The sequence below is a fragment of the Dunckerocampus dactyliophorus genome, chromosome 1 (genome assembly GCF_027744805.1).
Source record: "Dunckerocampus dactyliophorus isolate RoL2022-P2 chromosome 1, RoL_Ddac_1.1, whole genome shotgun sequence".
In the NCBI taxonomy this organism is placed as follows: domain Eukaryota; kingdom Metazoa; phylum Chordata; class Actinopteri; order Syngnathiformes; family Syngnathidae; genus Dunckerocampus; species Dunckerocampus dactyliophorus.
Window position 1 is genome coordinate 5,506,280 of NC_072819.1, and position 17,787 is coordinate 5,524,066.

Genomic DNA, 17,787 nt, shown 5'->3' on the forward strand with positions numbered 1-17,787 from the left:
GTGCAGTGTCAAGGACGAGAGTGAGTTGTGTGTTTTGAGGAAAAATTGGTCAGCACTTGAAATGTCCTGTTATTTCCTGATAGGAGGCGTAACCCCTATGACGTAATGACACGGCTCCCCGGGACAAGGGAAAATGAAACTGGTGTCGAGTCAGTTCTCAGGCAACACGGTTCCACCCCCGGCCTCAAACTTAATCCAGCACCAACAGCAAAGTTCGCTACAGTGGAAAAGTGGGAAAAGTGAGTGATGACAATATCCACTTACTGTTTTTCTTTGTGTTTCTGTTTATTCAGACCACACGTACATGCAAAATAAAGACGCTGTTGTGATGTTCGGAGTGCCCCTGAAGGCATCTCGTCTAGTGATAATGAGGAAGTGTGGTTTCGAGGCTGAACGGACTAGAGACGTGTTTGGAGTTGGAGGTACATACAGTATATGGTGCTGGAATTGCACTGCTGTTGATGTGTTCAGCCATTAACGCGCTATTTTGGACGGCCCTAATATTGTTTCAAAAGATGATTGATTTAAAAAAAAAAACCACACAGTTTAAATAACATCAGCAGTTTTTACCACCTAAAAAACATTGCCAAAATCAAGGGAATAGTGTGTAAGGCCTTCTCTGTAAAACGGCTGCAATACATCCAGAATGGTGCTGCTCGAGTTCTGACTAGAACCATGAAATATGGCAATGTTAGTCCAGTGCTTAGATCTCTGCATTGGCTTTAAAACAGCTCTGCTTGTGTCTTTTCATGGTCTTGCGCCAAAGTACATCTCTGACGTGAACCATCTCGGGCTCTGAGAAGCTCAGGGAGTGGTCTCCGGCTGTGTTTCGCCTTCATGCTGCCAAAATCTGGAACATTCTTCCAGAAGATGTGGAACAATCCTCAACTTTGGCAATGTTCAAATCCAGGCTGAAAACGCTCCTATTCAATTGTTCATGAGACAAATGCAAGTATTTCCCTCTTCACTTTTAATTCTTTTTGTTTTGTTTTGTTTTGTTTTATGAAAGATTTTACCAAGTGATTTTACCCTTCTTTTCTGTGAAGCACTTCGAATTACCTTCTGTATGAAATGTGCTTTATAAATAAACTTACCTAAAAAATAATGCATTTTTTAAATGATTTTAATAAAAATGTAAAAAAAATAATTCAAATAAAAAAGTATAAATGACTTAACTGTAAAAAATAAAAATGACTTAAATAAAAATGTAAAAACTGAAAAAATCCTTAAATAAAGCATAAAAACAAAAACAAATAAAAATTTCTAATAACTTTAATAAAAGCATAAAAATAATACAAATAAAAATGATTCTAAGTGTAAAAAATAAAAATGACTTAAATATGTAAAAAATAATAAAAATCAAAATGACTTCAAAACGTAAAAGTGATTACAAATATATATATATATATATATATATATATATATATATATATATATATATATATATATATATTAAAATGCCTTAAACAAAAGTGTAAATATAATAAAAACAAATACAGATTAAAAAATGACTTTAATAAACCAATAAAAACAAAATAAAAACAAAACTTAAAGTTCCAACAAGCTATACAAGCGACACACTGACTACTCTAAAATATATCCAACTTGACTTTCTATAGCAATTGAATACTTTTATCTTTGTTTCCTGAATTTGCACATGAGATTGAATACATTTTATATTTGCATTCTAATTTATTAGAATGGTTCATACGCATGTTAGACCAGGGGTGTCCATTTGTGGCCCGCAGGTGTTTTTTTCACTGGCCCACGGCGCATTCAAAAATATAATTTAACAAGAAATATAAAAAAGAGAGGAAAACTCACCAGTAACTTTGCTAAAATAAAGTAAAAATATTAAGACAAAAATATTGTATTCTAATGAGAGAAACTAGAATTTTTATGAGAATAACGTCATAATATTATGAGGAAAAATAATGTAATTTTAGTGACATCAAGTTGTAATATTAAAGAAAAAATATTTTATTTTTAGTAAGTACTGTAATATTTTGAGAAACAAACAAAACAATGAATAAAGTTGTCTCTTTTGGAAAATTAGGTTGCGGAAAAGTCATAATGTTACTAGAATAGTAAGTTAAATAGGAAGTGAAAATATTAAGGGAATAAATTCATAATTACGAGTTGACAAAATTGATAAGAAAAAAGTTGTAATAGTTGAAAAATTAAAACAAAAACAGCTGCAGAAATGAAGAAAAACTGCAATTTTAAGAGAATAAAGTCAAAATATGAAGAAAAAAGTTGCAATTTTACAAAAATAATCTAGTAGTATTATGTGGAAAATGATGTCATTTTAGTTGCATATGCTAATGTTATAGAAAAATAAGTTATATTTAAATGTCATAATATGAGAAACAAACAAAACAAAACAAATAAATTTTTGGAAAATTAGGTTGGGGGAAAAGTTATAATATTATGGAAATAAAGTGAAAATATTATGGGATTAAGTCATAATAGTATGAAAAGAACATTTATGAGGGTTATATAAGAAGAAAGTTGCAATATTGCAATAACGCAATAAAAAGAATGCAATAAAAAGAGCAAAGAGCGAAGTTGATAGTAATAATGGGCTTTTTCACCGATATCACAAAGCTGGGATACAGTTGTTTTTTTTATATACATAACCTCTTACCATCTTTACAAAATATCAAAGTGGCCCTTGCATCTTTTCATTTTCACTATGTGGCCCTGAGTGGAAAGTTTCCCTACTCGGATTTGAGGGTTTTTGTGTGGTTACTAAAGTATGCAAAAGTGCGAAATCCCACCCTGGACTCCAAGGGGTTAGCCGGAGTACATCCTGGACTGGTCACCTGTCTGTCACAACCATTCACACTATGGACAATTCAGAGCCACCAATTAGCCTAACATGCACTGCATGTTTTTGGGGATGACAGTCACTGAAGTCCATACTGAGACTTTTGGGCCAACGTGATAGTGTCCACAAGGGGGCGTTTGACCTTTACTCAAACATGCAATGACTTGGATTTAACCTCAAGATGTTTACATCTATAAGCAATGCTATTAGCGGTGCTTTTTTCTTGTTTTTATTTATAAAAAAGAAAGCCAGCAGCAGCAGACACGTGACATTCCCAGTATTCCCACTGCTGTACTATTTTGGGAATGCTGTCAAAGATGCATGCGGGGTTGATCTTCCGCTGACTTGACCTTTCTGGGGCCAAACTAGTCTAGATCTGCTGTGAGGAACGTGGAATGCTCCTTGACGCTTAATTGGCTGATGATGAGGCTAGTTATGACGTCACCCCTCTAGCTGCTGCACGCCGCCAGCCCCCTCCTCTCCTCCAACACCTCCTCCTCCTCCTCCTCCTCCGTCTTTCTCTCCTACCCCATCCAACATGGCCGCTAAGTCTGATGGAGCAGCGGTGGCTGTGCAAGATGACAACCCGCCCAGGAGTCTCTCGGAGCCGGGCCATGCCGCCGCCTCCACCCCTGCTACCGCTGCCGCCGCCCGGTCCCGGCGCGGCCCCGCGGGCGGAGAGGCTTACACGCTGCTGGACTGCTGCTGGGTGCTGTGCGCCCTACTCGTCTTCTTCTCCGACGGCGCCACCGACCTGTGGCTGGCCGCCGACTACTACCTGCGAGACGACTACTGGTGGTTCGGCCTGACCCTCGTCTTCGTCGTGGTGCCGTCCGCCGTCGTGCAGGTTCTCAGTTTCCGGTGGTTCGTGTACGACTACACGGAGCTGAGCGGCGGGGACGGAGGGGCGGCGAGCGGCGCGGCGGGAGATGCAGGCGCGACGACCGGGGACGCCGCTTTAGGCACCAAGGACAGCGACCAGCGCGGCGCGGGCGCGGCAGCAGGGAACGCCGCCAACGCCACCGCCGCTCCGGCGTCTTCTTGCTCGCCTACGGCGGCGGCCGATAGAGGCGGGGGACCCCGGAGATGCTGCACCGTGTGCATGTGGGTCTTTCAGTCGGTGCTGCACGTCTTACAGCTGGGACAAGTATGGAGGTAGGACACGCGTGTATCTATGTGTATATATAAATATATCTGTGTGTGTGCGCGTGTGTGTGTGCATGCACCATACATGCTGTCTGATTATTGCTCGTTGCAACACACACGTGTCTGCTTTATGGATCAGCACACCCCTGCTGGTGTGTGTGTGTGTGAATGTGCGCGCGCGCGCACAAGTGCGTGTGTCCAACTACACGTCGCCTTTTACAACACCACAATGTAACACATGTACTTGTCAGTGTTCTGCACTATTGTCAGGGTAGTTGACAACGTAGTAAACAAAAAACCTGCACTGTTGTTTGTTTTGTGAAAAGTACAGATGGCAACATTGTCGGAGTGAAAAAGAGTGTAATGTGCATGCCAGGCCAGTAGTTGGCGATGTGGCTTTGCAAAGAACTACAACTCACTACGCAAAATTCTGCCCAAGATCTATTTTAGCTGAAGAAAAAAAACAAACACTTACCAAATGTAAGCAATGGATCTCGTATGTGTGTTGACGACCGGGCACTGCATCCTCTTTCAAGGGTTTAGAAGGAACTCTGCTTTAGAACAATCTGGAAAAGAAAAAAAATATGAGGGACACAGTTTTTGTCCCAAAACCGAGACATTTTGGTCATTTCCTGTCTACTTTCTCATGCGCTCCAAATAATTATAAAAAAAAAAATAAGTTGTTCCGCAATGTATTTGATCGCTTTTGGAACATATTTAGTGATCCAAAATAACATCCGTATACATATGTAGCTCTGCGTGCTCTTTAAAGTGTTGCTGCTCGGCTGTCGTCGTGGACATCATGCGTGGTACGCTTGTCGTACTGTTGTTTGCAATCAACTTTGTAATCAACTCTATTAATGCTGACTGAGCAGGTTGCTCCTTACTGCTATTACAACATTGGTTCTGTTTTTTGCATGCGCCTTATAACAGGCACCGAAAAAAAACATCACAGTTGTGCTGTCGTAAAATATACACTTTGTTCTATTGGAGACATGATATTCCAGTGCTGGGCAAGCCATGTTCTTGGATATTCATGTCAAAATATAATAATAATAATAATAATATAATAGGGGTTAATACTGCCAAGTCTTTATTTTGATGCTTACTTTGCACTGAACAGGAATTGACAATGTGCATAAACAGTACTACTGTCGCTATAATGATGACGTTAACAACACTACAAAACGTGTTGACATAAATGGACCCATTTTTTTCACAGAAATGGCTTTCAAATGTTATGTCGACAAAAGTGGTTAGTGTCGATGTCGACTTAAGCGGGTACTTTTTACTAATAAGAAGAACACGGATGATGACATGCTTTGCTCTTTTTTCCATCTTTGCTGTCGTTTTCCCGTTTACTTTAAATGTTTTATTTTTAGAAGGCGCCACGGGCCGAGAAGAAAATGAGCTGCGGGCCGCAAATTGGCCCCCGCGCCACACTTTGGGCACCCCCGTGTCAGAGATACTTGAGAGAGTCTTAAACACGCAGATTAACTTTACGCCAGCTCATTTTGAAAGCGAGCATGTGGGATTTGACGTAATTACGTGCAGAGATTGTAATAAAGCGCATTAATGATCAACAGCAACATGCTGACACGTGCACATTAACCGTGAACCAGCTGATGAGGACATGGTGCTAAACACAACAATGCAAACAGCTGTCAAATAGTCGCACAACATGTCGGAGTTCCTCAACATCATCTTCTTATTTGGTTGTTTTCATTCTCAATTTATCTGCTGCTTTTGAAATGTATCACACTTGGTCTGGATTTTGGTTGTTATGATATTATATAACATTTTATGATCCCTGCAGCCTGGGGGCCATCCGCAGTCCGGAGATATACAATTATAAAAAGTAATTACAAAAAAAGAGCAAAAAGGTGTAATACAGTTTAAGAAACAAAAACTGTTACACAAACAAAAAAAAACAAAAAAAAGAGAAAAAAGGCATAAAAACAAACAAAAAAATACAAAAATTAGCAAAAGAGTACAAATATAGCAAAAAGCCATGATACAATTACAAAAAAGAAACAAAACTATTACAAAAACAGTGTTTTCATGCACAAACAAGAGCAAAAAGGCATAATACAATTAAAATACAATATAAAAAAATATACAAATACAAGAAGCAATTACAAAAAAAAACGCAAAAAGAAAAAAAGAGCAAAAAGGAATGACACAAGAACAAAAAACAAACAAAAACTATTACAAAAAGTAGCAAAAGAGCAGAAAAGAACAGAGCAAAAAGGTACAAAAAATAAATTACAAAAAGTAGCAAAAGAGCAAAAAAAGTGCAAAAAGAAAAAAAAAAAAAAAAACAATGACACAAAATAGTAACACAGCAAAAAGGCATGATACAGTTACAAAAACAAACAAAACAATTTCCCCCAAAACAGCAAAATAAAGAGCAAAAAGCCATAATATAATTACAAAGATGACAAAAACAGCAAAAAGACATAATTTAATGTGAAAAAGTTTGATTGTTGATGCTAATAACACAAAGCTGACATTTTCTTTTAACACAGTACAGCCATCTCTTAAGCCATCTGATAAGTGAATATTCCGCGAAGTGGGATTCCTTATTTATTAATGGAATATATTTGAATGGACATTATTAACATTATTAGAGCCTGCTAGCATGAAATAAGTAAATAAATAAGATAATAGTCAATCAATATAGTATGTATAATGAGAGAAAATAAGCCATTTAAGACATACAGTAAATAAGACTCGTGCTTGCGTGTGTTGCAATAAATGTGTTCCGGACGTGTGGAGGACAGGAAGTGACAGCAGGACTTCAGAGTTGAGTTTCAGCTTGGAGTGGATTCCAGCCGCAACATTATTATTGATTATTATTATGTTATTATTGTGCCTGTTGTGCGATCAAGCCTGGTGCTTGTGTGTTTCACCAAACAATACAGTAACATTACTGACACCTAGTGACCAGTGTAGAGTACTACATAGCATCTTTCAATGCATCTTCTGAATGCCTTATATTTGTATTTTACTTCATTTAGTCATTTTTATGTTTGAAAAATCCTACATTTTGCTTAAGGATGGATTTTTTTAAAAACGAATAATTTTAGGCCGTATTCAACCATCAAACAGCATGATTTGTTAATTAATATAGTTTTGAAAAATCATGATGAGTGAAGCCGCGAAATTCGAACCGCAATGTGGGACGATTTTATTAATAACTTCTTAGCATATTGGATTGGTGTTAGCCTTTTTTACAAAATAAAAAATATCAAAATGACCCCCCCACACACACACCCCACACACACACACACACACCCCACCCACACATCCTTTGATTCTTTTAGTATGCGGCCCTCGGTGGAAAAAGTTCTAATAGGTGATTTGCATACAGTATATGCTTTGTTCTACTCTTTACCCTTGGGAGCTTGGCCCGTTCATTGACAGCCATTATAGTTACGTACTTCTGACACAGTATGCTGTAATCCTGACATACTGTATTTGCATGCTTTGCCAATGAATTATAGTTATAGTGTCATCATATGCTGTGTTTATGATTATGTCTGAAATTGTTGAATCCTCTATGTAAGTAACTGTTTCGGGACCTAAAGGTAAAAAGTGTCACATTACATTTTAATGGGGGCTCAGGGGTTAAGTTACGTTAAGTAAGCAGCTGCACATTCACAGCAGTAAGTAAACATTTTACAGGAAAACTGCACTTTTTAAATTATTGTTTTTTTAATCATCCACAATCTTTATGTGAACATGAACACACATTTATTTCTCTTTTGTGTGCCTTCTAAAGAGAGAAAAACAGTTAGCATGAGGGAGCTAACAATGCACGTAACGGGACACCTATTTTGACTATAAAGCCCTCCACCACGTTTTATGGTTTTACAGTGGTGTGAAAAAGTGTGTGCTCCCTTCCTGATTTCTTATTTTTTTGCATGGGTGTCACATTTAAATGTTTCAGGTCATCAAACAAATGTAAATATTAGTCAATGACAGCACAACTGAACACAACATGCTATTTTTAAATTAAATATTTTATTATTAAGGGAGAAAAAAATCCAACCCTCCACGGTCCTGTGTGAAAAAGTGATTGCCCCCGAAACCTGATAACTGGTTGGGCCACCCTTAGCAGCAACAACTGCAATCAAGCATTTGTGATAACTTGCAATGAGTCTCTCATCTTTGCAGAATTGTTGTCATTCAGCCACATTGGAGGGTTTTCCAGCATGAAGTGCCTTTTTAAGGTCATGCCACAGCATCTCCATAGGCTGAATCCTTCAGGATTTTTTGGTAGACAGCGGAAGTCATGGTTCAATTTATCACAGCAAGTCTTCCAGGTCCTGTGGCAGCAAAACAGCCCCAGACCATCACACTACCACCACCATGTTATACTGTTGGTATGATGTTCTTTTTCTGAAATGCGGCGTTACTTTTACGCCAGATGTAATGGGACACACACCTTCCGAAAAGTTCAACTTTAGTCTCGTCAGACCACAGAGTATTTTACCAAAGGTCTTGGGGTCATCAAGATGTTTTCTGGCAAAATTGAGACAAGCCTTAATGTTTTTTTTGTTCAGCAGTGGTTTTAGTCTTGCAACTCTGCCATGCAGGCCGTTTTTGCCCAGTGTCTTTCTTATGGTGGAGTCATGAACACTGACCTTAACTGAGGCAAGGGAGGCCTGCAGTTCTTTGGATGTTGTTGTGGGATCTTTTGTGACCTCTTGGATGAGTCGTCGCTGCGCTCTTGGGTCATTTTGGTTGGCCAGCCACTCCTGGGAAGGTTCACCACTGTTCCATGTTTTGGCCATTTTTGGATAATGGCTCTCAATGTGGTTCGCTGGAGTCCCAAAGCTTTAAAAATGGCTTTATAACATTTCCAGACTGATAGATCTCAATTCATCTTAAGTTATGTTTTAACACGGGGGCAATGACTTTGTAGGTTTGGTAATAAAAACTGCATTCTGTGTTCTGTTGTGTTGTCATTGACTAATATTTAAATTTGGTTGATGATCCGAAAATCATTTAAGTGTGACAAACATGCAAAAAAAATAAAAAAATCAGGTGGTAAACATTTTTTCACACCACTGTATATACATGCTGTGACCATGCAGTAACAAGTACATTAATGCATAACATGTAATACAGTATTTTGCTATATTTTGATCGTTTTAAACATTACCGGAACTTCTTTCCAGGGTGCATTGATTTCACAGGGCCCACAGATAGAAACTAGCATCATCAACAACAGCAGCGTGTCTGTTTGCAACTACTAATCATGGCAGACTTCGTGAGAGCCGCTGCCGACAACTGCTTTTGGACAAATGTGTATCAGAACCTTATCTTTTTCAGCCTGACTATACGGAGGATGAGCTACAGGTTTTGGAAGCTGAGCCCGCAAGAAGAGAAAGTGAAACGTCGGAGCAAACGGGGGGCAGCATAGTCAGTACCAGCATGACTTGGTGGTGTAAATGTGGACGGAAATGGAGTGTTTCTGCTGTGCTGCTGGGTGCATACCGTGTTGCCATCGATGGAAAGGCTTCGGGGGTATTCTGTGAAGCGAGTTTAGTGGGTTAACAAACTGTGTTGAGTGGAAAGCCAGACTTGCCTGTTCTTGCCTCTTTTAAAGCAGCCGTATCACCATGGTAACTTAGGTGAAACTCATAACCTGGTCCCCACCAGGTTACAGTATGTCCAGGCTTTGAGCTTAAATTTGGCTAAGAAAGTGCCACTGTTTCACTGTTTAACTAATTCGGACATGACGTCACCATTTATTGAGAACCAACGAGGTTCCCGAGGGGGGAAAAAAGAGCGTTCCCTGATGATATTATCCATCTATCAGCGAGACAGATTTTCAGCCGAGGGAATATGCTAGATATGCTCACTTTTTGAGGCGAGCACCAGGAATAAAATGCAATATGAAATATTACTAATTAGGCCAATGTTAGCAGATGGAAATATCACAGGAGTCCTTGTGTGAGTACTCAGCGCGTTCTTTTTATATTACGATATTTCCTGGAGGAATAAACACATCACACACAAAACACTGCCATCTAGTGGTCACAACGAGATACAGCATTTGAAAATCCATCCTTCCAAACATCTTCTATCCTCACTAGGGTCGTGGGTATGCTGGAGCCTATCCCAGCTGACTTCGGGTGAGAGGCGGGGTACACCCTGGACTGGTCGTCAGCCAGCCGCAGGGCGCAAATAGACAAACAACCATTCTGTTACTTTTGCGAACCCCTCATAACGCTCCATAATGATTACTTGCTCATTTTCTACTAAATACACTGGCTTTTCAGCGGTAGTAGAAGAATTAGCATGTAGCCGAAAACCGGACTTGACAAAGTAAGTTGATAACCACCGTCGAAATACCGTTCAATCCTGTCTGGGGAATTTGGGTTTGTTGAGTTGCATCTTGAGCACAAAGCCTGGGATGGTCGAGCCACACGCGCAGAAATACCCCCTTTGTGTACAGTATATGGTGAGGCGGACACAAACAAAGCACAAACAAATTGGAATGCATGAGAACATGCAGTAGATGTGTGGGGGGGGATAGATTGTGCCGGTCTACAATCATAATAAGAAGAAAGAAGTAGGGTTTAATACATTTGAGGCCGCGGTAGTCGGCCATGATGGTAGTTTTCAGGCAATTTAAGGGGTTCCCCTCCCCTGGGACAGACAATATCAATCAGTCAGTCCCACAGGGGGGCTGCCTGTGGCGGTTCCGAGTGGACCGACAGCGGCTGTGCCGAGTCAGTGGTACTGCAGCTGATAATCAGCCAGAGTGGACCACTGGCAGCCCGACTCCACTTAATCATTCTGTGTGTGTGTCTGTGTGTGCGTGTGTGTGTGTGCGCACACATTATTGCCCTCACATTTCATTTTAATTTCACCGGCCTGTCACTTAGACTCACTAAAAATGTGGTTGTCGTGGGTAACGAGGGCTTGACGGCCGTTTAACAGATAACAAAACAACCAGGTTTTTAAAAATTTGTATTTAATGCATCCTCAATTTTAATTAAATCAAGATATTTTGTTTTTGTCTCGGCGGAGCAACTAGTAATTATGCATTCATTACCTTGTTCATTGGAATGCAGGAAAAACATGCTGGAAGATGACCATGGGCATACATTGTGGTCATCTACTGTCATTGATTTCTGGTCTTCTGCACCTGCAAACAGTTCACTCTCTAAATTACACAGCAATAATTACTAGAATAATTATAGAATAATGAACAATTACTAGCAATACCTTAGAATATAGAATATTGGAGTATGGCCCAATACGTTTGTCCACAATGGTGCGAATACAGTTAGCAGCCTGGATGTGTCTCATGCACATGAATCCTCATCCACTGTATGGAAAAAAGGTGCACGTCCAGCATCCTTGGTTAACATTGTGAGATTAGCCTAGCTCGTTATGAATGTCTTTCATCAGATTCATGCATTGAGAGAGTCACTTTTTTGACAGTCACTTCAAAATGAAATTTCCCCATAGGAAATAATGCAAATGTAAACAAACTGTGGCCATCATGAAACATAAAAAAGATCAATACTGACACCTGGTGGTGTTTTATAAGTATTGCTGGAAGTATGGCCGCACGGTGGTCTCGTGGTTAGCACGTTGGCCAACACAGTAACAGCTTGGAGATCGGGAAGACCTGGGTTCGATTCTCCCCTGGGCATTTCTGTGTGGAGTTTGCATGTTCTCCCCGTGTGCGTGTGGGTTTTCTCCGGGTACTCCGGCTTCCTCCCACATTCCAAAAACATGCAGGTGAGGTTAATTGGCGACTCTAAATTGTCCATAGGTATGAATGTGAGTGTGAATGGTTGTTTGTCTATATGTGCCCTGCCATTGGCTGGCGACCAGTCCAGGGTGTACCCCGCCTGTCGCCCGAAGTCAGCTGGGATAGGCTCCTGCAGCTGTCTGTGCGCGTTGGTGCTCCAGTGGAATGAACGGACAGAGTGAACCCTCCTGTCGTCTGTATAACCGAGCGAAAGAAGACGTGTTGAAGGACATCAGGAACGTTGCATTTTACTCTACCACCACAGATATGCTCAGATATGACGCCCTACATTCGTTTAACAATACACTACATAACTGCGTGTGTGTGTGGGGGGGTTTATTGGAGTGTTTTTTTTCTTAACATTTTTTATTAACATTTTATTGTTATTGAGGGTTTTTTGTCTTTTTTGGTTTGTTTAATGTATTATGTTTATTTGTTTAATTTATTTAAAAGATCTTGACATTCCAATTACAATGTTAAAGAAATTAAAGTTCATTGTTTTTGATACGATGTACTCTCATTATTACACCATATAGTTAATGAAAAATGCTGTCAATGATATCGATTATCAACAATTATTTGTAGGACAATTATCGACCGGCGAAATCGTGACAGGCCTAATGAGAAGAAAATTTACAAAAAGAAAGTTGAAAATTAAAAAAAAAAAACAGCAGAAATTTAAAAAAAAAAGCAGCTGTAATTTTACAACAATAAAGTATAAATATTAAGAGAAAATGTCGTATTCTAATGAGAAAAAAGTTGCAATTTTTTGAGAATAAATTTGTAATATGAGGAAAAATAATGTTACTTTAGTAGCAGACTTTAAATATTAAAGAAAAAATATGTTATTTTTTTAAGTCATAAAATTAAAAACAAACAAAACAATGTATAAAATTGTAATTATTGGAAAATGTAAGTTGCGGAAAACGCTATAATGTTACAAAAATAAAGTCAAAATATTATGGCTGTAATTACGAGAAGAAAGTTGAAAATATTGGAAATTTACAAAAATAACAGCAGAAATGTAAAAAAAAACAGCTAATACTGTGAGAATAAAGTCAAAATATTACAAGAAAAAAGTAATATTCTCCTGAAAAAACAAATGTCATTTTACAAAAATAAATTTGTAATCTTATGAGGAAAAAATAATGTAATTTTAGTAGCAAGGTTGAAATATATATATATATATATATATATATATATATATATATATATATATATATATATATATTTTATTATTATTATTATTTTTTTTAAGTTATAATATTATGAGAAACAAACAAAACAAAATAGAGTCATATTTGGAAAATTTGGTTTTGGAAAAAGTTATAATGTTACAAAAATAAAGTCAAAATATCACTATGAAGTCGTAGTTACAAGACAAAATTTTACAAGGAGAAAGTTCAAATAGTTGGAAAATTACCAAAAATAACAGCAGAATTGGAACAAACAACTGTATTTTTACAAGAATAAAGTCGTAGAACAAGAAAAAAAGTCGTAATTTTACAAGAATAATGTAATATTGTGAGGAAAAATAATGTTATTTTAGTAGCAGGGTTGCAATATTAAACAAAAAATAGTTTTTTTTTAAAAGTCATAATATTATGAGAAACAAACAAAACAATGAATTAAGTTGTAATTTTGGGAAATTGGGTTGCGAAAACAGGTACAATGTTGAGAGAATAAAGTCAAAATATCACGGGAATAAAGAGAATAAAATTTACAAGAAGAAAGTTGAAATAGTTGGCAAATTTAAAAAACAACAACAACAGTAATAATGAAAAAAAACGCTGTCATTTTATGACAATAAAGTCAAAATATTAAGGGAAAAAAGTCGTATTGTAACGGGAAAAAATCTTTATGATCATAAACTCGTAATATTTTGAGGAAAATTAATGTTATTTTACTAGCATGGTTGAAATATTAAAGAAAAAATGTGTTTGTTTTTTTAAGTTGTAATATTCTGAGAAACAAACAAAACAAAATAAATTTTTGGAAAATTAGGTTACGGGAAAGAAGTTATAATATTATGGTAAAAAAGGTCAAATATTATAGGAATAAAGTCATTATAGTCCGAAAAGAAAATTTATAAAGATTATTTAAGAAGAAAGTTGAAATAATAAGAAAAATATTTTTTTAAAAGAGCAAAAATGAGAAAAAAAAGAGCAAAGAGCGACGTTCATATCACATCATATCTTTATAAAACATCAAAGAGGCCCTGGCGTCCTTTCAGTTTTCACAATGTGGTCCTTGCTGGAAAAAGTTTGGACACCCCTGCGTTAGATGAATTGTTGTATATAAGTGATGTTTAATGAACTGGATTGGTACTATTCTATGGTTATCGTCACATTGCCGTCGCTTTTCCAGTTGATCAGCTGCCAAGCTGTGAAGCGGCCGATTGATTTGTTTTTGAGCCGTGTCGAGATTTTTAACCCTTGACTGTGCTCTCGCGGCCAACGCTGACGGCCGAACGTTAGCCGTCCGTCGGCGGGCGGGTGAAGCGGTGGGGTGCGTGTGTCTCTAAAGGGCGTGCCTCGTCGAGGCGGTAGCGGCCGTGCGCGGAGAACTTCATGTAAAATTCAATAGACTTATTGATTATGAATAAAAAGACGCCTGCGGGGAAAGTGTTGATGATCCGCAGCCACCTGCCCGTCTGATGCGCCGACTGATGTTTGTCTGTCAGACGCTGCTGAATTATTCACTGCGGCCCTCTAGGGAGCTGTCAATCACACGCCTTGTGTATGTGTGTGTATCTTTGAACACTCTAGTTCTCACTGCCTACAGGTATGGCAAAGGCTGGCTCAGATAGAACCAACAGAAGGTAGACATGTTTTTCTCCCTGCTAATCATTGGCCCCGACGTCAAAATCAATAGCACTCTTGGCCCAAATAAGAGAACAATATTATTATTAACAGACAGGAACTTAAACTGATTGACGTGATTGGAAATCATTCAAAACTGGAACGGGGAGGAAAGGAACATTATCGTCAGTATATGTCACAAGCAAGATGGAGCATCCTTCCAAAAATCTGTTGATCTTTGTGTTTCATGTGTGTATACTGTAGTTTTTCTGCTTCGTAGAATTTTTTTTTCCACATAAATCCACTTAATGCTCTTGAAGAACGACGCTGAGCTCTCCAGCGGTGCGTACTCATCCCCACCGGTGTCTGCAAGGAGCCAGCTTCCCCCTCTGGGAGCGGCAAAGTTCATCTCGTTTTACGGCCCTTTGCTCCAAATGAAGCGCGCCGTCTGAATTGCCTCCACGTTAGCGTTTTGGAATTCAATCTTCAGCGAGCGGACGCACTTTGAAAGGCAAACTATTTTGCTGCTGAATGAACTCTGATGGCTTTGGAGCCCATTAGAGGCAGAGTGAAGGAAATCAGCTGTAATTCTCTGCAGCTTTTATGAGATGAAGCTGCTCTCGGCACACTTGCACGCCTCAGATACCACACTTTAATGCGCAACACTGTCATTTCACATCAAAGAACCACACTCTGCTGAATAAAGGAGACTTGTTACATAGCTGTGTGGTATGCATGTGTCAAACGTTGATATAAGCAGAACTTATAAGGTCAAACATAATTCATTACAGACACATGAAAAATAGCATAAATAGATCCCCGCCTGTGCACAGATTTCTTTTCTCTGCTTTAAACTGGAAATAATGTGTTTCTCTTATTCAAATTTAAATAGAACGTGGCTTGATGGCGCTATCTGCAGGGGAAGAGTGCTGCAGTTATGACTCCAAGTTAATTCACTCAACATTTTCCAGCAGGAAGATGCTTCGACAAGACGCGTTCTTGTGTAACTGCACGTTTTGTAAGTTTCAACGCTGTATACTTGAGATACGGTACTTGTTGCGCATGCGTTGCAACTCACGCATACGCTCTGTGACGGTGATTCGAGTGAATCGAGTAACCGATTCACAATTTGTTGCACATAAACAAGTTCCTATGCATGTGCTCTGTGATGGGCGATACACGTGAATCGGGTATCAGATTCACAAATTCAGTACTTGTTGCTCATGTGCGAGTTTTCACGAATATGCTCTGTGACAGGTGATTCTTGTAAATTAGGTATTTCATTCAAAACCGGGTGAATCGAGAACCCGATTCATAACTTTTTCCTCATGTGCAAGTTTTTATGCATTCGCTTTGGGACGGGTGACTCAAGTGAATCGAGTGCCCGATTCACAACTTGCTGTGCGTATCCAAGCTTCTACGCATGACTCGAGTAAATCAAGTACTCGATTGTTCGACTTGTTGCGCATGCGTGAGTTTCTACATGCGCACTGTGATGCGTGAATGGAGCAACCGATTCTCAACCAGTTGGGCATGTGTGAGTTTCTGTGCATGCGCTCTGTGACGGGTGACTCGAGTGATGCAAGTACTTTGTTCACAACTTGTTGCGCATAAGCGAGTTTCTACACATGTGCTCTATGATGGGTGACTCGACTGAATCAAGTGCCCGATGCACATGTTGTCGTGCATGTGAGAGTTAGTACACATGCGCTCTGTGACGGGTGACTCAAGCGAATCGAGCATCTGATTCACAACCTGTTGCGCATGTGCGAGTTTCTGTGCATGTGATTCACAACTTGGTGAATCGAGAACCCAATTCACAACATGCTGCACATGCACACTTGCTCGATTACCCGATTCACAACTTGTTCCAGTTTCTATGCATGCGCTCTATGACGAGTGACTCGAGTGAATCGAGTACCCAATTCTCAACTTGGTGAATTAGGTACTCGATTCCCAACTGCAAGTTTCTAAACATGCGCTCTGTGACGGGTGACTCAAGTGAATCAACTACTCGATTCACAACCCACTGCTCAGAAGTGAGTTTCTACACATGCGCTCTATGATGGATGACTCGAGTGACTCAAGAACCCGATTCACAACTTGGTGGATCGAGTACCCATGTGCGAGTTTCTTCATATGCAATATGTGACGGGTGACTCGGGTGAATCGAGAACCCCATTCACAACTTGCTGCGCATGTGTGAGTTTCTGTGCAGGCGCTCGAGTAAGCAAGTTTATACGCATGCGCTCTATGATGGTGACTTCAGTGAATCAAGTAGTCGAGTCACAATTTGTTGAGGCAAGTGCCCGATTCACAACTTGTGCATTTGAGGGTTTGCACACATGCACGCTGTGATGGATGACTCCAGTGAATCAAGTAGCCGATTCACAACCTGTTGCACATTTGTGTGTTTCTACGCTTGCGCTCTGCGACGGGTGATTTGAATCAGGTGTCCGATTTACAACTTGTTGCACATTAGCAAGTGTCTACGCATGCGCTCTGCGACGGGTGACTCGAGTGAATTGAGTACAGGAGTTACAACTTGGTGTATTAAGTACCCGATTCACAACTTGTTGTGCATGTGCAAGTTACTGCGCACGCGGTCTGTGATCGCTTCAGTGAGTGACCTAAGAACTCGAGTTAGTAAAAGGAAGAGTTTCCTGTCACTCCTGTATAACGTATTACTGTAATTGTTTGTGTAAAACTAATAATAACTAATAAATGTGTAAAAATGAATTAAATAACTGTGATAGGCATATTATAGAGTTTAGAGTATCAGAAATATGTTTTTTTATGGGTGCGTCCATTGGTTGTGGGGGTTTTTCACCATTTCCACCAATAGCAGGGATCTACTATAATCTGTTCCATGGCCAAGCACAACTTTTATTAACTGTGCAGGCAAAACTGTACAATTTTAAACTGTCAAACGTGTAAAAAAAAAAAAAAACAAGCGGCATGCCATGCGCTGTCATGATGAAAGAAGCCTATTTGTGATATCAAAGAGTGCACGTTGTTTGTGACCTCCGTGCTCTGTGTGTGTGGAACAAGCCAACCTGCTGAGGAATTCACATATTCACAACCCGTGTATGTGTGTGCGTGTGTGTGTGTGTGTGTGTCTGTGTGCTTGCGTGTGCAGTAAACGTGCAGTACATTCCAGTAGCATGAATGCATGCATTAATATTCCTGCTGTGTAAATGCATGCATTCATATTCTGCTGCTGTACTGGA

The 17,787-nt window shown here is 39.3% G+C and overlaps 1 protein-coding gene across 1 annotated transcript in view; it reads left to right on the top strand.

Moving 5' to 3' along the window:
• The first annotated feature begins 3,315 nt into the window (after positions 1–3,315).
• Positions 3,316–17,787, top strand: part of LOC129183028 (XK-related protein 7-like) — a 41,278-nt gene continuing 26,806 nt past the window's right edge. Inside the window, exon 1 of the mRNA XM_054779813.1 lies at positions 3,316–3,985. Coding sequence (XP_054635788.1) covers positions 3,369–3,985 — 617 coding nt within the window. The 5' untranslated portion in view covers positions 3,316–3,368. The remainder of the gene's footprint in view (positions 3,986–17,787) is intronic.